This window comes from Muscardinus avellanarius (assembly GCF_963383645.1).
Source record: "Muscardinus avellanarius genome assembly, chromosome: 8".
NCBI lineage: Eukaryota > Metazoa > Chordata > Mammalia > Rodentia > Gliridae > Muscardinus > Muscardinus avellanarius.
In genome coordinates this window covers 117,331,592-117,351,513 of record NC_137794.1, presented here as the reverse complement: position 1 = coordinate 117,351,513, position 19,922 = coordinate 117,331,592, and the positions used below count along the sequence as shown (strand labels likewise).

General features: G+C 52.4%; 1 protein-coding gene across 2 annotated transcripts in view; it reads right to left on the bottom strand.

The window, feature by feature from the left end:
• Positions 1-19,922, bottom strand: part of SMOC2 (SPARC related modular calcium binding 2) — a gene marked incomplete at both ends in the record, with an annotated part of 138,595 nt that overhangs the window by 28,725 nt on the left and 89,948 nt on the right. For both annotated transcript variants that reach the window (XM_080699836.1, XM_080699837.1), the window contains 2 exons: positions 7,511-7,593; positions 13,262-13,448. In XM_080699836.1, the coding sequence (XP_080555962.1) occupies positions 7,511-7,593; positions 13,262-13,448 (270 nt within the window). The remainder of the gene's footprint in view (positions 1-7,510; positions 7,594-13,261; positions 13,449-19,922) is intronic.

Here is a 19,922-nt window from a genome sequence, read left to right as displayed (position 1 = left end):
CTTCCTGGGGCGAGGGTGAGCTATTCTCTATAACAGCACAAAATCTTAAAGCAAGCTTGTAAGGATTCTGCCAAAATATTTCTGCTATAAAGGGAAAATTTTGGTATACACCTGTCTGTATTTTCTAGTTTTTCTAGTTGCCACCAATGTTGGTTTCTAAGGGTGTGAATTGTAGGGTAAGAGGCTGAGTCCATATCTGGGTGCAAGATCCAAGGTCCTGGAGAACAGCACAGGGTCCGCGCAGCCTTGCATCCCTGAGCCCAGGTGAGGGCCACCTCCCCAGTGGAAATTCACTAGCAGATTTAACAGAAAACTTCAAAATTACAGAGATAAGGAAGAGGAGGCTCTGAGAAGCTCTGCAGCTAGAAACACAGGAGAACAGGGAGGGTGAGAGTTTCCAGGTAGAAACAGCAGCGATGACCTGGGGACAGTTGAAGACAGTCAGAGCAGCTGCTTCACCCGGGGAGGTGGAGACCAGCGGCAGAGGTGTGTGCACACCGCGAAGGCCCCCAAGCCTCAGCAGCCCCGGACCCAAGGACACAGGGCCCCGGCGGAGCTGAGTCGACCCAAGAAATGAGCCCAGCTAGGAACCAACAGGCTGGGCTTAGGCAAGACTGGGTACAGTAGTTGTTACAATAAGAACCAAAAGACGCAGAAAATGTAAAACTAAAGCTGCAGGCTTCCAACATGGGGCACTCTGGCTGATTAGACAGACAGATGGTCGGAAGAGCCGTAGATCCGGGGTCTCGACTTCTGCACTGGTCTCACGCAGGCCCTCCCTCCTGGAACAGAGCTGCCCTGAAAAAGAAGGCTCCATCCTGCTGGGCAGTCTGTCTATGTCAGTTGCTGAGATCAATAGGTATCCTGTGCTGTAGGGGGTTTGAACTTGGTTATGGTCGAGTTCAAGGCAGGAGGCCAAGCTGAGAGGCTAAAGAAAGACAAGAGAGTTGTCGGCCGGCGAAGGCTCACTTGTTATTTTCAAGTGTATATCATGCTTGGAAGGTTTTTTCAAGTGGTTAATTATTTCAGATAAACTGCTTCAATAAAGAGAGAGGAATTGTTTGTAATAGGATGATAATTGCTCGGCAACAAACTTAACATATTTGGTGGTATTTGAGGACAGTGTGTTCTCCAGTAACTCAAACTGTCTCTGAGATATTGCTTACACGATTCATTTGTCCAGTGGATGATTTTTCAAAATTAATACAGATCTAAACTTTATTCCATCTCTCTGGTGCATAATTATAACTCCCAAAGCAGCAGAGGCCAATGAGCCGGGGTCTCACTATCTTGATATAATTGATAACGTCCCTGCTGTCTTAGAGAAATTTTAATTTGTCCTTGAGATCTAACATTCTGGCTTCAAAGGAAACAATAAAACCAACACAAGTCACATTTATTCCAAAGTGATTCTGAGTGATGGAACAGAAGGTCAGCAGGGTGCCGGCCCCGAACCCGACCGTAAGGCTGAGCAGAGCCCAGCGTCCCTGTGCCGGCAGCCTGACACCGATGCTCCACTCGGGGCTCTTTCGGCAAATTCCTGGCCATCTTTTTGAGATTCAGGTGTTTATTGTACTAAAATGTTGGGAAACAGGAAAACAAACTGAACCCTGTGAGTGTTAGAAATTTGAAACTTTTTAAACTCACTAACCACTCTAAACAACTTCTCAGTGAGGTTTTATGTTAGTAATGCTGGCTTCCCAGCATCCCTCTGCGACAGGAGGGCACTCGCTTTCCTCCCAGGCTGCCTGCCCTGCACGGCACTCCAGCCCTGCGATGGGAGCCGAGGCTGCTGCAGAGGGGGACGCTGTGGGCCTGCCTGGGGGCTCCACCAGGCCTGCGTGGGGCCCGGCCTGCGTCTGCACTCCTATCCCGCATCCTTACCTTTTTCCTGCGAGCCTTCCCTGCCCACGTCCTCCTTCGCTGGCCAGTCCTTACTCCACAGCTGGTCTTCTGGTTCCTTTGGGATCCCATGCCAAATGAATTGTAAAATGTCACTACCAATGGTGGCCAGTTCATTAGTAGGGCCCTGTGCAGAGTGGCTGTGCAGGGCCGCTTCAGGGTTCAGAGAGAATGCTGGAGGGAAACAGAGCATCGCAGCAAGGGGCTGCAGGGCATGCCCCCCTCCACCGGCAGCCCTCCGAGAAGTCTGCCCTGGCCACGGCAGGCTCCACACATGCTCACCAGCCATCCTGCGAGCACCTGGCCACCTTCTTGGTGGACAGGATCGGGTGCACTCATTGTACCTCGGATGACAGAGGAAGCGCCCCAGACTTGGGAGATCTGGATGCAGAAAGGCAGGGCGCATCCAAGCAGACCTGCTACAGACAGGACGGAGCTCCTCGGCTCGCCAGAGTTCCGGGGGCTCATTTGAAAGCCGTGGCAGAGGCGAGCTCCCCGCGCCCGGCCTCCTCGCCTGCATGGCAGCCCATACTTAACATCTTCATGAATCTGGCCTTCTCAGCACCCATGGGCACAGTCAAACACATACAAAAATGCCTCCGGTTCTGCAGGGCAGCGGAGAAGCAGCCCCTGCATTCACCTGTTGTCAAGGCACTGATGAGTCCTGTAAGCAACTTGGTTTTCAGTTGTATTCGTTACTCCTTCTCCTCCGTATCAGGGGAGGGGATCACTGTTTCTTTAACTTCCCTTTATTTGCTCTTTATTGTGAACAGCCGATTACTGCAACCTCTCCCCATACCTCTCAGGCATCTCCTCATTTTTCCAAAAGCGGTGAAGGGCCGTGGGCTAAACACGCTCCTGTAACGAGAGCTTCACTAAGAACCCTGAGGCGGCTGCACAGCTATTCCTCCGCAGCATCTGCCCGTCCAGAGCCCCCTGCAACCCCTTCGTGTCCAGCTGCTTGCCGCTGTTGTTTAGGGGACATAAGCATCGTCAGAGGGCTTGTGTGTTTGCGCACCTACGTCTGTGAGGCCCTTTGGTCCCGTGCGGAGCTCCTATGAGTCAGCTGTGAGTGGGTGGCGCCCACCGTCCCGCAGAGCTGCCCTCTCGCTCGCAGGGCCCAGCCTCCCCTGCGAGGCTCTGGCTCTCCAGCCTCCGTGGTCCCGTCTCCTGAGCCCCTCGGGATGGAAGCTGCACAGGCGACTCTGTGACCTGCCTTGGCCCAGCAGCCCCACAGTGGAGCCAGTGCCTTAGATTTCCGTGCTTTGCAAAAGCTGCAACAGTCTCTGAAGGCTTAGTGACCACATTCATTCACAAATTTAATTTCATACTTAGTCATCAAGCTCAGCACTCGACAATTAAACCCTGAAGGCTCCCTCTTCCGAGCGTTGCCACTAGACCCTGTTGTATCTGGAGGTCAAACTGGGACTGGAAGAGCGACTCGGAGCGGGCTCCGTGGTGAGCTGCTGACCACAGGTTGAGGGCAAAGTCCTCTCACACCCAGACGCCCACCCGGCTACCAGCCAGCACCGGCCACAGGAGACGCACCCCGGCCCTGCGCTCGGAGGGCAGGTGCCAGGAGGAGCTGCCTGCCGTGGGCAGAGTCCTGCACGGCTCTCCAAGCTGCCCAGCCCCAGGGCCTGAGGGCTCTCTGTCCACAGAGGAAAGGGACCTTGCTCCCGGCTCAGCAGAAGCACAGCAGACAGCAGAAACCCTCCCGATTGACATGTTTAATAGGTGGAACAGGGACAGAGCTGCAGAACACGCTCACTGCCCATCCTCCCTGAAGGAAAGATAAACACCAACAGCCTTACCCACCAGGCAACACCTAGCACAAACCAGGCTCAGGACCAGCCACGCTTACAGAAAGGTAGGGATGACTTTATGCTCCCTCTAAACATCAACACTAATTCTTAAGTAATTCAGAACGGTGCTAAGATATTGCTTAAAAAAAAAAAAGGCATGCTTTGAGAGTTTGTGCTGGAGCCAAAACTTAGACTATGCCTGGAACTGCAGGAGGTTCTGGGGAGAGCCGTCAGCGCTGTGGACAGCTTTGCGCTGTGACTAACTCTACCTCAGAGGGCTGGCCCATCAGCGATGTGAGGAGAGGGCTGCATAACCAGAGCTGCGGGCGATGGGCCCAGGAATGGCGCTGGTGTAAAGACAAGACGCACAGGAGCTGCCCTCGGGCTGGCCAGGGCCCCTGAGATGACCCCACCCCTCGCCTCCCTTCCTGGAGGACAGCACCTGACATGTCCACAGAAGGCGCATGGATCCCACACAGACTGAGGGAGAAGGCCGGATCTCGTCTCAGATCACAAGACAGAACGCTGGCCTCCAAAGACCCGGTCCCCATTCCCTGTCAGTCGCCGTGAGCCAGAAAGCCTGACTCTTCTACAGAGGACATGGGTAAGTATTTGGCAGCTGACAATCCTCCAACAAGTGGTTATGTGATATGTGAAATCTTATTAGCTTGATGTGGAGAATAGCAGGTCCTTCATGACCAAAACTTTGAAAGAGCAAACGTGACAGACAGCACCCCTCCTCAGAAGAGACATCAGCACGCATCTGGTTTGACGTCCTCCCTTCCCCACGTTGCTGTATTATTTTGGAAATAAATTGCTCCTCTCCATCAGGAACAGACTGTATCCCAGAGTTCATTTAAAGCTGGCTCAGTTTTTTCCTAATAAGGATAATTATCTCCAAATAGTGAAAATGATGAAGTGGCCATGAACAGTGCACTCCCAAACATCTTGGGAGTGTGGCGTAAGCTGACCTTTGCACAGCTCGCCTGAGCTGGCCTCTGCTCTCAGGATGTGAGCACAGCCTCCTTGTGAGGCCCAATGGCCCCCTCTTCCCAGGCTAGACCCCGAGTGACCCGTCTGACATGCAGATAAACCCACCCTGAGGCCCTTTCACATTTATCAGTAGCAAAGGAGGTTCAACCTTCAAATCAAGAGTCCTGATCTAGGTTTAAAGTGTGAGGTTCTGCTGTGAACACACTTTCCTACCATGTACTCTCTGCATAGAAAACAAAGCGGTCTTTTACCAACAGACGGCAAAGCTTTGCTGGACAATAATTACCTTCATATCGTGTGTGTGAAAGCCACAGTAATGCCTCACTTAGAAGTTACACCCCTTTGTACAACCCAAGAGACCACAACAACCAAATGACATGTCTTAGGTCCTTTAGGCAGTGTGTTCTAGGCAAAGGACTCTGGGTTTTTTTTGTTTTTGGGTTTTTTTTGTGTGATACTGGGGTTCCTGGAAGCCCTTCTACCTCCGGGCTACACTCCCAGACCTAGTTTTACATTTTTATTTGGAAACAGGGTCTCCTAAGCCAGCGCGCGCGGCTGGCTTCGAACCTGCACAATCCTCCTGTCTCTGCCTCCCAAGCGCAGGGATGACAAGCGTGCCCACCACGCCCGGCTTGACTCTTGAGTTTATGTGACATGATGAAGACCGGCCAAGGCCAGCAACATTGACAGCGGGCTTTCCATGCAAGGAACACATGCGAAATTCATCATCTCTTTAAAGAACACATCATCCAGGCCAGGCGTGTGTGCACACTTGTCATCCCCGCGCTTGGGAGGCTGAGACAGGAGGATCGCACAGGTTCAAAGCCAGCCTTAGCTACTTAGGCTCAGAAACTTAGTGAGACCTTGTTTCCAAATAAAATAGAAAATAGGTCTGGGAGTGTAGCCCGGAGGCAGAAAGCCCCTGCGTTCCACCCCCAGTACCACACACACAAAGAACACATCAGCCATTAAATTAAAACCTGACTTAAAACTTAGTAGCAGGGAACTTCTAAGCATGCACAAAGTCCTGCATTACATTCCCAGCACAGAAACAAACAAACAAACAACTCAGAGGCCAGAGATTACACTGGGTAATGAAGGAAATACCTTCCTGGGGTGGGAAGGCCATCGGAACTGAGTACCTGCTAACGTAAGCCATCCTCGGTACAGAAGGCGCTCAGCGGGAGGTGCAGGGGTGCTGGCTCTGCGCTTTCACGATCACTCCCTGCCTCTGCGCCCCCAAGATGCAGAGGCCTCTTTGGGAAACAGAAAGCAAGCCCGTCGTCCACACAGTTGGACGCAGGGTGCTAAAACAGGACCACCGAGTGAGTCCTCCGACCTGTGCATATCCAGCGAGGCATAGCTGGGGACCGCGGCCAGAGCCCGGGCCCTCCAGAACAGTGCATGGGGTGTTTGCTCAGTGCCGAGGGAAAGTGTGTCTGCCTCCCGGGAGCCAGGCCGGCTGCCATTGCTGGCCCTAAACTAGCTATTTTCAGCCCAGATGCTGTTGCGCAGATATGGAATGTGTAGTGAAGAATTGATATATTGTGGATACTTTGTTCTTCTCCAACTTTGTTTATAAGCAGAAAAACATCTTTACTTTTCAAAGGTGAAGGCTCCCTTAATCAATAATAGAGCAAATCATACAGCAACCAGAAACGTTTTCTGTAAGAGGAGGTATCCAGACCATCTAAGACCAAGATCAAAGCACACCCTTCATGGGGGCATTATAGCGTGATTTTCATGGTCCCCACGGCAATCTGGAGATATTTAAGAAAAAAACAGGATCAAAATTAAACTAAGTAGCAAGCAGCTTTGAAGCCTCTTACTGATGCATCCATTTACCCCAGGACTTCAGAACTCTGACTCCGAATGCCTGGCGCTGGCGTGGGAGGCCCTGGAGCTGCTCCGACTCTGGAGCTAACCTCGCAGGACTCTGCAGGGGTGGGCCCTGAAGCTTAGGTTTACCTGGTGAAGTGATGGCTCCTGGTGCATCACCAGCATGTGCTTTTGGTGAAAGTCAACTCTGAGAAGCATCTTTCTATGAACACAGTTTTAATCAGTACATTCTTTTCTTGTTGGTACAGGAGATAGGACCTAGGGATATTCTACCTCTGAGCTATGCCCAGCATTTTTTATTTTTTTATTTTGAAACCGAGTCTTGCTAAGGTGTTGAAGCTCTCTCCCTAAGTGGCTGCGGCTGGCCTCAAACCTGCAATCCTCCTGTCTCAGTCTCCCAAGTACTGGTATTACAGGTATACGCCACCACACCCAGCTTTAATCGGTATTTAAATTTAAACTCACTGTCTCTGTTTCATTTCAAATAGTCTGATGCAATTAAATTCGCATGATACTAGACTGAACTCATAGTTTTTTGTTTTGTTTTGGTATGGGATTTTTTTTTTTTTTTGCAGTACTGGGGATGGAACCCAAGTGCATTCTACCTCTGAGCTACACCCCCAACCCTATTTTTTTAATTCTTTATTTTGAAACAGGGTCTCACTGAGTTGCAAAGGGCCTCACTAAGTAGCTGAGTGAACCGCGATCCTCCTGACTCAGCCTCCAAATGCTGGGATTACAAGTGTGCACCACCATGCCTGGTTTTGAACTTATGTTTTAGTAAAACCACTCCCCCACTTCCTAAGTGTTAATTTCAGTGCTAAAGGAATGCCCAGAAAATATGTTGGAATCGCAGCTTTCCTTCAGGTAACATAGACAAGGGATCCTTCTTGCTGTCCACTTCAAAAGCACTAGGATTTCAGTAAAACAGCAGGTGGCGCAGACCGCCCGGGAGCGGCCTGAGTACTCACCCTGCAGCTGCCGGCCCTTGAACAGGTCCCGTGCCCTGGCCGGGTGCGCCCTGGCCGTGTGGTCACACTTGGGCTGCTCGTACCTGGGAGTGGTGAGGAAGAGAAAACAGCTGACTTAAGACCTGAGATGAGGGGTTGCTCCTATTTCTTGAGCATCCTGTAACAAGCCGTAGGTGGCCTCAGCCCTCGCTCGTGCGTGGGGTCCGTCCTTGTGCTTCCAGGACCTAAGTCACTGTGGTGGACATGCGACCTGGTGAGGTCACTGTCAGTCAACGTGAAGAGGCGCCCGCCACAGCGCGCAGGTGGGCGGCTCCACCTTGAACTCCTGCGTCTTGTGGCTCCCAAATGCTGCCCCTGCCCCTCTGCTGCCATGGACACTATGAAAGGCCAGCCCTGAATCCCAGGGTCCTGGGTGTGGCCTGAGAAAGGAGGACTGCGTGCAGGGACAAGGGCAGGGGCAACACTCAGCCCTATGGGAGAGGATAGAGTCTCTGGGACCCAGGATTTCCCACTGACACTGACACACTACTCAAAGATTAACTCACCCAATCCAATGAAGTTACAGATGATTGTCCCAGTGCTTTAAAAATAACACCTGCTTCCATCTGGAGTTGAGTCCAAAGTGAGCCGGGCTCAGCTGCCCAACAGTTGGGACCTAAACCCAGACGCACCACTTGCAGGGCCAGCCAGCAAGGTGCGCCCAACGGCCCCGACACACCGCTTTGCCCCTGAGTGGAGCTGGGTGTGCAGATGGGCTGCAGGCCTGTGCCCTCAGGAGGCCTAGTCACGTCTAGCAGATGGTCAAGGTGGTGTAAGTAGGAGCAGACAATAGGCCCCTGCTTCTCGGGCAACCTCTGAGTGGTGCCTGGCCTGGATGCTGTGGGAAGGCCACTCCTGGGAGACCAGAGGCCGCTCTGTTGCCGTGCCCTGATAGCCCCTCTCTGTAGATCACACACTCCAGGAAGAACGAGATATAAAAAGACAAGCAGGCATCCCAGCCACGATGGACAGGGCAGGACCTCAGGAGGGACACTGTGCATCTAAGAGCATCAGATGGTGCGCCCTGGGCCGGGCTGCTCCCCAGGGCCGGGCAGCCCAGCTCGTCGTCTGAGCTTGGGCGGAGCATCCAGAGCGCTTCAGAATCCAGCACTGGTATCACTCACATGGGTGATGAGAGCCGAGGCTGTTCCAGCCCCCAGTGCTGACTCTTTCAACTTGGAGCAGCCATAAGCGAGGCATCCGGACAGCTGCTAGATCTTGGAGCATGGGGACTTTGAAATTCCTCGCATCCAGTGACAGTGTTCTCCTTTGAAACAGGGTCGTGAAGTGCTCATCTTCTGCAGAAATAGCAATTTCAAGAAATACTCTGTGCCTAAAATAAAGCAGGACTCAGCTTTGGCACTGGTCTTCATTCCTTTTAATAGTCTTTAATTCATTTGTATAAGAAACAAAGGAGCCCTCTGGGCTGCCTGGCTGCTCTAGACACCAGGCTGACTTCCAGGGAGAAGCACGAATATGGAGTCAGCGAGCCAGAGTCTGACCCAGAGTCTGCCCTGGCACAGGAGGGGTCCCGCTGCCTCTCCACAGGTGGACAAAGCCTTCGTCTGCACCACGAGGTGGCCGGGAGTCTCTGCTCTGCAGTAAGGCAGCAGCTGGCCCTCAGCTGACCCACTGATACCACAGCCTGTTCCAACCACCCCCGCCTTGGTTAGTGGCCCAGTGGAATCCTACCCCTCTGCTCCCAGGTGGATTACCCCCCACCCCCCTGGCTGCATGGGCTCCATCCTCCAGAGTTCTGCAAACCTGGCCAAGACTTGATCTTGACAGAAGAGGAGGGAGGACCAGGAGGAGCAGAAGCATGCCCCCTCTCGTCTGTGCCGAGGATCCAGCTAGAAACGCTGCCCTGGCGGGAGAAGTGGCTCTGACCAGGGAGGCAGGTTGCATGCTAACTGGGCTTGACTCAAATCCATGACAAAGTCGGGCTTCTTTTATTTTTATGCACAGAACAGAAAGCCGCTTCTCACTGACGTGCACTCATGTGTGATGTTTACATTTTCTTCCCCATCAGGCCTACAGGGGGTGCTGAGGCAAACAAACGCTTGGGCTCTCTACCCAAGTGTGAATCCAGAGGACAAGCGCCTCCCCAGGGATCGCCTGACTGCAGGACCCAGGGAGGGGCCGCAGGCCCCCAGTGCGGCAGTGCTGAGGCCTCCTGCGTGTGAGTGGCTGCTCCTCCTGCCACAGGGGGCAGCAGGAGTGGGAGGGCGAGGCTGGCCTCTGCTCACCTGCTGCTGCTGATGTGGGCAATTTGACAGGTGTCCAGCATTCCGTATCGTAAGTTGGAGCCGATTTAAACCGACTCTGAGTTCAGTGGCTGGCTTAACCCTAGGCAGGCGACCCCATGCTGTCCGGTGATCCAGGAACTCAGTGTTCCAGGGGTCCTCTAGGAAAAGGGCTTCTGGGAGAGAGAGCAGCTCCTGTGCTCCTGAGCACTGTGGCATCCGGATGGGGTGGCTGGATCTGTGCAGCCAGCTGGCAGGCAGGAGGGAACCTGCCCGAGGTCAAGGCCAACACAGGGTTCCTGTCATCAGACACGAGTGACTCCATGTCCCAGGCGATACTGCCAAGCCGAAGCATCGACTGAAGCTGAGCTTCCATACCCCGGGCCTCCGAGTGACCACCCAGCCCCACCGCATCCATGCCTATGGCTTGGTTCCTCATCGCACGACCTAAAACCTGAGGCTGCCTGACTGCGGGTCAGCTTCTGGTCCAGTTCCCAGGGACCCCGTGAAGTGGGACAGCACGTGCCCCATGGACCTCCACCCCGGCTCTGCCGGCTCCTGCAGGCCGTGGCTCCAGCGCTGTCTCAGGGGTCCCCAAGTCATTCTGCGGACGCCCCCTCCCCAGCTCCCATTCAGCTTCCTCCGAGGCCTTTGGAGGAACCAGCCAACCATACAGTAGTTTACATACTCCAGCTCGTGGGCCGGGCCGACGGGTCTGTGGTTCCTCGTTCCTTCCCTCAGGAGGAGAGCTTGGTGGGAGCCTCACTTCGTTCCTTTGACTGAACGGGCCACCCCGCTCCTGGGCACTGCCTGGGTCACCCGGGCCTCACGCTGGCTGGAGGAGCGCATGCAGTCCAGCGGTGTCCGGGACTCCTGAGACGCAGCACCGCGGCTTGGCTGCACGTCCCCCACGTGCAGCTGTCCTGGGAGCTGGAGCCCAGCCCTGGCTCCAGAGATGCTGTTCTCCACTCCAGGGGCTCCCTAACTGGGACCCTGTGTGAGATGACCCATGCAAGCAGGCCACGCAATCTCCCTAGGACTTCGTCTCCCTGGGCCTCGCCTGGAGACTGGACGCAGCTGGGACCAGCACTGCCCCCGGCCCTGCACGTTCCCTGCCCACACCTCGTGCCGCCAGCCCTCCACCTCCTTCTGGGCTCTGCAGGGCTGGCAGGTACTGCAAGTGGCCCTCCCCTTCCTCCTTTTCATAAAATCCAGACTCTCTTAGGCCAGAACCTGGCCCAGCCCTCCTGCTGATAAAGGGACCACAGTAAGCCCTCCTCTATCCGTCCTGGTACACAGCACGGGCCTGGGTCTGAGTTCAGCAATATCCCCACCAATTGGAGAGAAGGGAAACCCGCCAGGTCAGCGAGGAATTGCTGTTAAAAAGAGACTTTCTTCTGCCAAACTTCATTGCTACAGCTGCATGTGACGCTTCTGGAAGGCACAGCATGGGCGAGCCCCAGGGCCAGCCAGGTGGCAGCTGGCAGCTGGGAGGGACTAGAAGGTGCTGGAGCCATCAGGAACCCCCAAATCCTCACTGCTGGGACCAGAGATGGAGGACTGCCCGTGGCAGCCAGTCCCCAGGGAGAACTTAAGCCCGAGAGAGACGGGACAGTGTCCGCCTCGGTGCCCGGGCTCAACCCGGGAGCGCCGTCTGAAGGTCCTTGACCAGCAGCACTTGTGTTGAAGGAAAATGTCATGCAGATAAAAATGCAGCGGGCTCTGCGTGCCCTCTCCACCGGGCTCAATTTAACGCCCTTTCCTGAAACAGAGCAGAGGGGCTTTCCGGAGGGACCCCTTTGGCGAAAAGGGGGACAAGGAGGCTGTGAGACTCTCCTTTCTGGCGTGAAGCCTGGAGGAAGCCTGGCAGAGCGCAGCTGGGGATGAAGTGGAGGGAGCGGTGTTAGGTTCTGGCAGATCATAACATAAAAATGTTTACAGGTTCTTTGGGGATAAAGCTGTGAGCGCTGACCTCATCATCCTGGGCTAGGGTGAGGGGTTCTGGTTTTGAGAGCACAAAGATTTCCCTTGGCTGGCGCTAAGAACGCGTGTGCCAGGGACACTTCCCCTGTGCAGCAGGGGCCGGAGCGTGGCTGGCCTGAGCCCAGCGCGGGCATGAACGCTGCAGCTTGTGCACACAGTAACCCAGCCAGAGTCCTAAAAGATGCTTCCTAGGAAGGCTTCACTGGAGGCAGTGCTCCCTGTGTGCTCTGCACAGGGACCAAAACATTTTTCATATCAAAACCTCTAGACGACCAATGCTGTCTCCAGGCCACGCAGAACAGGCTTGATTCCAGACCCTGTCATGCCTTGGGGACCTGAATGGACCCTCTGTCCAGCTGGTGCTGTGGGTGTGGTTCAGAACACCCCTGCTCATCCCAGGCTTTGGAGGAAAAAATGGAGGCCCAACATGGTAGCATTTGAAAATTTTTCATATATCTATTAACTCTTTTATGTACATTTGGGAAAAATCAAAGGCAATTCATATAATAAACAAGTGTTAAAATGTATTGACTCCAGAGCGTGCTATTCCTGGACCAGTAGCCCTTCTCTGGATGTGATAGGATGTTACTGGTTTGGCTCCAGCTAACAGGAAACATGAGAGGGTTTTTTCTCTTTTAGATCTTGAGTAACTTTCACAGCTCTTGCCTTTAGTACCTTCTCACTCACTTTTTTTTTTGTGTGTGTGTGTGTGTGTGTGTGTGTGTGTGTGGTGGTGGTGGTGGTACTGGTGTTCCTGGAAACCCTTCTACCTCCAGGCTACACTCCCAGACCTATTTTTTATATTTTTATTTAGAAACAGGGTCTCTTAAGCCAGCAAGGCTGGCTTCAAACCTGTACCATCCTCCTGTCTCCGCCTCCCAAGCGCGGGGATTACAAGCTTGCGCCATCACGCCCCACTCTCATTCACTTTTTAAAATGATCATTTTAAGCCAGATGTGGTGGGCATGCTTATGATCCCAGCATTCGGGAAGTGGAGACCAGAGGATCGTGGTTCATGGACAGCCTTAGCTAATTAGCGAGGTCCTTCACAACTCAGTGAGACCTTGTTTCAAAAATAAAAAGACTAAAAAATAAGGCTGGAGGCATAGCTCGGAGGTACAATGCCCCTGGGTTCCATCCCCAGTAATGCAAAAATAAAATAAAATGATAACTTTAGGATAAACATTTGAGAGCCATGTTGGGCAATCAGGTCTCAAGCACATACGTGTTTCGTCTCCTTTGCTACAAGCCAGGAGTCAGAGGAAGCCAGGCTGAGCCGTGTGGTCTGGGGACTGTGCTTAACGTGTGGGCTTTTAAGCGCTACTGCCATCCCTACACTGACCGCGAGTGGCGGGTCATCCCCGCTTCCTGAGGGCCCAGCCACGCCTCCAAGGCAGTCCAGGCATGGAGGAAGAGGACTGCGCAGGTCCGCGGCACTGCGGCCCGCGCGCCTGCTTCCCATTGTCCCTGTGAGGATGCACCTTACCTGGTGGACGTACCAGGAATGGGGCGCCCGGTGTCCACCAGCACACACCAGCAGTAGCCCGTGGATGGGTGGCACTGAACTGGCTTGTAGAGGCCTCCATGGGCGCACTCGGGGATGACCACGTTGTCGTTCTTGGGCTGCTTGGCTTCCTCCAGGGCGGACTGGTGCTCCTGGTCACAGGAGGATGCTGTGGAGAAGAAGAGGAAGGATGTGGTAGGTGAGTGGTGTGGTCACAGGAGGACGCTGCAGGGAAGAAGAGGAAGGATGAGGCAGGTGACTGGTGTGGTGCACAGGATGCTTGCCCAGAGGCACAGCGGGAAGGCAGAGAACTGGCTGAGGCGGGCTGCCGACCCTCAGGGGCGCGACGGCTGCTGGCAGCAGAGGGGCCCCAGGGCGGTGCCACTTCCGGATGGGTGCACCCGTCCTGTGGCCCCGGCTCTGCCAGCAGTGTGCACAGAGTGGACAGACACTCTTCCCATTGGACAGGCAGCCCCAGCAGTCCCCTGGGACAGGCGATCCTCAGGTGGATGCAGCATGCCACAGGAGTCCCAGTGTCCATGGGAGCCAGGCCTGGGGGGCACCACTTCCCCTCCTCAGACACAGACTTGGGAAGCATCCATGCTCCAGGCAGGAGCGTGTACAGCCCCCTTGCCTGTATTCCTAGCATGCCCTCCACCAGTGCTCTGCTCACACCCTCCTGCAGGGTGCTGGAAAAAACATCCCCTCTTCCAGGACAGCCTCCCGGGGTCCGCAGCAGAACGGGCTCTTGCCATCCTATAGCAGGTGAGTGACCAGCCCCAAACGGTACACTCACTAACCCTTAAGCAGGCTGTGCCACAGGAAACTAGTAAAGAACAATAAAGGCCAGCATCTTAGTTCTGTGCCCACGCAAAGATGCCTGAAGTCTAAAACACACAAAAATAAAACGATAATGATCCCAGGAAGCCGAGCATGGTGGCGCATGCTGTAGTCCCAGCACTCAGGAGGCTGAGACAGGAGGATTGTGTTTCACGGTCATCCTGCTTAAAATGTGAAGCTACTTAGTGAGCCCTTTGCAGCTCAGTGAGACCCTGTTACAAAATAAAGAATAAAAAATAGGGCTGGGGGTATAGCTTGGAGGTAGAATGCCCCTGGATTCCATCCCCAGTACCTAAAAAAATGAAATAAAAATAAAATGATCCCAGAAGTATGGATTGCAGTGTGTAAAAGCTCATTTCATCTCAAGTCAGCAAATTCAGTTTCCCTCTGTATGTAGACGTGTCCAACCTGCATCCACCCATATGTGTTAGACACACCACACTTGCATGCACATGTGCGTACACACACACACACACACACACACACACACACACACACACTTCTGTCTGACTGGCCCATGTCCAGGCTCAAACCAGCAGGCCTCTAGAAACAAAGATCACCCTAACTCATTGTGCAGCAGCTGGGTCCTCAGATGGAGCAGCCACAAGGAGCCTCTCCCCTCGGGCTGAAAGACGCAGGCTGGGAGGGCGAGTGAGCGTGCGCTGGGCTGATGGGGATCCCGCTTCCCGGGGAGAGGCAGTTTTCAATAGCAGTGCTTTGTATCTGAGATAACAAATAATAGATTGGCTATCAGTAGTTAAAAAGCCTCATGGAATCTGGCTTGTCCTGCCATCCCACTTAAAATGTGAAGATGATCACATTTGTGATTTTATGGTCTGACCATCTACTGATTGTATTAACAAATGTTGCCACTGTATTTTTAAAAGCATATAATTTGCATGTATTCACTGAAGAAAAAATTATCTTTTTTATTATCTCGTTCGCTCTCACTCAGAAAGAACTAACAATGATTTTCCCTTCTGTGGCTTGTAGACTGAACGAGGGGATGATAACGCTGGAAAGCTACAGCAGGTGTCTGTCCAGAGCCCTCTGTGGGATGGCCTGAAGGCCCAGGGACTGCTCCAGCCTCACAGCTACTGTGCAAACCTGTCCAGTGAACACACAGAGGAAGCAAGAAGCTGGGCACTGACTGAAGTTTCATGCCGTCTCCCACAAGCTCTGAACTCTCTTTGTCTCTAGTTACGCTTAGCAAACGCGTGGATACAGACAGTCTACTCCATCTTCCAATGGCTGTCTTAAAGAGGCATCTCCCAACTATAAATCAGAAACTGGCATGAAATAAAAATGGCAATGATTCCTGTTTCTTTCCAAATTACCCTGTGAGTTACTTTAGACCATGCAGGAAAAGCTAATGAAGGCGCGGTTGAGCCGTATGGAAGGAGCTCCATTGGCGGCAACTGGCAGCTCTATGGAAGAAAGGCCCCTCTGTGGTAGGAAGTGCCCTCTGGGAAGATGTCCTCTGGACAGAAATCCTCCCTGTGGACAGAAGTGCCTTCTGTGGCAGGAAGTGCCCTCTGGGAAGATGTCCTCTCTGGACGGAAATCCTCCCTGTGGACAGAAGTGCCCTCTGTGGCAGGAAGTGCCCCCGTGGCAGTCTTCTCTGTGAGTGTCCCATGGGCGCCGTCTCTGTGGCAGTCCCCTTTGAGAGCACTGGCCAGTGGCTGGAACTGATCTTCCAGACGACATCTCCGAGAAGCTCAGGGCTCACTATCGTGTTTGCTTGGCAGTTTGTCAAAACTCCTATTAGTGACAGAATTTATGGTGTGATTATCTGGCCACAAAATCCTTTCCTTGTTCTATCCAAGGACATACTGTGTCTGTGGAAATGGTCCTGGAATACTCTTGAAATTCTCTTCTGAGTATTTTATGTCATACGTGAAGGCTTTTCATGAGCAAAATATGATTAAGTCAACAACCTCTTAAAATGTGCTAAGTATGTTGTAAATATCAAAATATTATAACAGAGGCAGAGGAAACACTGTGTTTGTTAAACATTGTGAGCAATGAAGATTGTTACCCTGTGTGATACTAATAAACCTCTTTTGGTTATATTTCATTGTAATATATCAGATGAAAATATTTGTACTTCTGGTCTATTCAAAAGGCCCTGAGCTATATAATCTTCTCTTCTAATTGAACATGTTGAACTGTTAATGTATAAAGAAGAAATATTTTAAAATAAAATTACATGAATAGAAAGGATTTTAATTTGAGGATATTCAAATGATCCAAGAGGGGTCAGACATCAAAAGAAGTCACTAAATCCAAGAAAGATCACCCCGCTGCAAACTACGCCACGCTCCCGAAAGGTAACTTCAGATGCTACTGTGAACTGATGATGGAACTTAATAGATTTCTTTCTAGTAAAAATGGACTGTATATATTTAAAAATTAATTAAAAGTAACTATCAGTGAGATCTCACTCCTGCAGAATTAGGCCATGAATGACAGTCGCCCCGTATAGCTACCGAAGCCGGGACAGCCTTCTGAGCCTACATTTTGTTACAAGAAAGGGTCAAGTGCTGGAGCCGCAGCCAGAGGCTCCGAGCTGTTCTTCTAGACCCTGAATTAGCAGTCTGCTGAGAGAAGCAGGAGCCTCACCTCAGATTTAGTGCCCCTGCCACCCGTCCTGCCCACCTCACAGCCACTGAGGGGGTCAGCGGCATGTTCTCAGGGCGCTGTGCACAGAGGCTTCATATGTCTCCTGACACACGGCAAAATGTGGCACAAAGGAAAACAAGCCGTAACCCAAAGAAAACCGCCTGCATATTCAATGTCATGTAAGTATATGTTGTCAGAGCCACACATCCTGCAATAGAGTGAGGGAATGCTGGATTTTTCTGTAACTTGTGGATTCTTTCACAGCCATGCTCATGGTAACTTGCCCTAATCGCCTACAGCATCAATAAAAGCCTAAGTCAAGGAGCTGACAGGAATTGAAACGGATCATCGGCATTCAGTGAGGTATACCATATTAATGGAAAAGACTCCCAGTTGTATAAAGTCAGTTCCCAAATTGATAAGTGGATACAACATCGTTCCTGTCAAAATTCCAGGAAGATTTCTAATAGAAAATGAAATTTTGATCCTAAGACATACAGAGAGAAATGCAAAAGATCCAGAAGGCTCAGACATTCCTCCAGAAGAGTAAAGTCAAAGGACAAACATCCTGTTTGAAAAATTATTAAAAAGCCAGTTACCCAATCAGTATGTTAGTGGTATATAAACAAACAGATAAATGGAAAAGAATAAGAAGTCTATAAATAGGCCTCAAAACTATGTCTAATTAGCATTTGGTGAGGCACCAGGGCAATCCGATTAGAAGACAAGGAAGAATGGCAGATGAATAATTCTCAAAAGCACTGTATTGATTTAAAAAAAACAAAAACTGGCGTGCACAGTGCGTGGCTCCGTTAACATGGGACTCTAGCATAGGGGAGAGCAGTGTATGAGACGAGAATCCAAACAGTGGTGGGGAGGCACTGACTGGAAGGGCCTGGGCGGGGTGGGGGTCCTGGTAGCCAGGGAGTGCTGTCTCCCTTGGTTGGGCATACGTGATGCCCAGGTCATCCCCCACTTCTTGCATATATATCGCCAATAAACAAAACCAGCCTCTAAATAAGCCTGAAAAGGTTATTTTAGCATAAAATGGGAATTCTAAGAAAAATTCATTACCGCTTAATTGGCATTATTTATTCCTTCCTGGCATGGCCTGCAGTGGAGAGTCTCAGATTCACAGAAACGCACGGCACACGCAGCACACCGCCCAGGAAGCGGTGCCCAGGAAAGCCATTCCGTTCTTGCCGTGTCCCCAGAGGGCTCCCTGCGCCACCACACAGCCGCTGCGGATAAAGCACTCTTACCGTGACCGTGGTGTCGGGAAGGGAATGTGAACATCGCTGTCACTGCTGACTTTAACTTTACAGACACAGTTTCCCTTTGTTTACAGCAGCAGCCCGACGTGCTGGCTGCACTGGCAAAGGAGGTTCTCCTTAGGAGGTGAGAATGAGACCCCCGGAGCACGTCAGACCCGCCGGGCCCTGGGTGCAGAGGACTTGGCTCACGCGGTGTGGATGTGCACCAGGTCTGACTCGGAAGCCCTTTCCAGGTACACCGGCCTTGGTTGCACAGTCTTGGGGGTCTCCTATATCCCTCTCCCTCGGCATCCTTGACGAGCTTTTTGGTGGCCTGCCTGTTTCCCTGCCCCTGACGTCTTGCTGCCCTTAGCGGGCCAGACTCCCTGGTTCTCACAGTCTGACGTGTGTGCGCTAGTCTGTTTACCTCCCAGGGCCCCTGTCCAGTCTCAGTTTCTGGGAGGTGCACTGCTTGCTCAGCTTGCACCCACACTCGTCCCAGTGGTGCACTACAGGGACCTCTTCCTCCCCCCTTGGGCTTGTTCCCATCAGAATAACTGTGCTCAGATATAACTTTCAGGAATAAGTGCATTGCATGAGCCCCCGGCTCCATGGGTTCGGTGGTTACCCTTAGAGGCTGGGCGCTCTTCCCCACCCCGAGCGAGGCTCTGGCCTCTGCATGTGAGCCTTCCACGGCTGCTGTGGGTCTGCACCCGAGGCAAGCTGGGACTGGTCATTTGGCCTGTGGCACCTGCTTTCTGGGGCCTCAGCTACTGCTGCAGGCAGGCATCCCCCAGCATCCTCATTCCTGCAAGAAACATGAGCAGCAAGTGATGCTGCTCATGTTTCTTGCAGATCCCACGGGGTCCTCAGCCTCCAGCAGAGATGCCCACCTGGGCAGGTGCAGGAGAAATGAATACTGGCCGCTTTTCCCACTGAGATTCTGACTGACAGGAAGGCATAGCTGTCTGACGCCAGTCATCCCATAACGAGCCTCAGAGGACAAGACCAAGGTCCCATCGTCTTCTTCACATCGATTACAGAATCTCTAAATTCTCTCAGACAAGGCTCCTAATGAAGCAATGGGTGCCGATCCTCTGGACACTTCTTCCCTGGTTGCCACATGGCCTGCACCTTTGACGTGCAACTGTCCTGCTCCCAGAACAGCTGTGTCCAGCCCACACCACATGTGAAGCCCTCAGCCAAGCACAGGACTGAGGGCCGGCAGGGAAGGTCCATGGCCAGAAGCGGATCTGCAGACTGAGCCTGAGCCAGACCAAGGGCCTCCAGCGGGGAGAGGAGAACCAGGGGACGGGGTTCAGCAGCACCGTCCTGACTGTGTTTTAGAACTTCGGTAGCACGCTTTCAGACACAGGAGCCATTCTAAACTGTCTTTAAGGCGCGATGGCAGCCTCGTCCAATTGGAGGCACAGGACAGGACAACACAGACGTTGGTGATCAAGGTCAAAACACAGATAACTTGCTAGAGCACAGCAGTGGTGTCTGGAGCCACTGTGGAGGTGCAAGGACAGAGTTCCAGAGGGCTGGGCACCTTAGACTCCCCTGCCAAGTGCCCAAGTACCCACACACGTTAACCTTGTCAGGAAATTAAACAAGCGTCAAGTCTTGCACTTTGGTGAAACTAGCTTGAAAATAAACACATGCTGTTGGGATTTAAAAATGTAAACTGTTTTAATACCAGAATCATGTATTGGTTGCACCACAGATACTAAGAGTTTGGTTGCTACGTAGAAGGGAGGTCTGTGACGTATTCTGAAGTTTAACAAGGGTTTCATATTTTAAACGGAAACTGTAAACACTTTTCTGATGCACCTGCACGTCCCACGCAAGTGGTATGGGGAGACCGGCCAGTGATGATGTCCCTGGGCGTTTCCAACCCCGTCCTCTCCCTCTTCGGTCCATTTAAT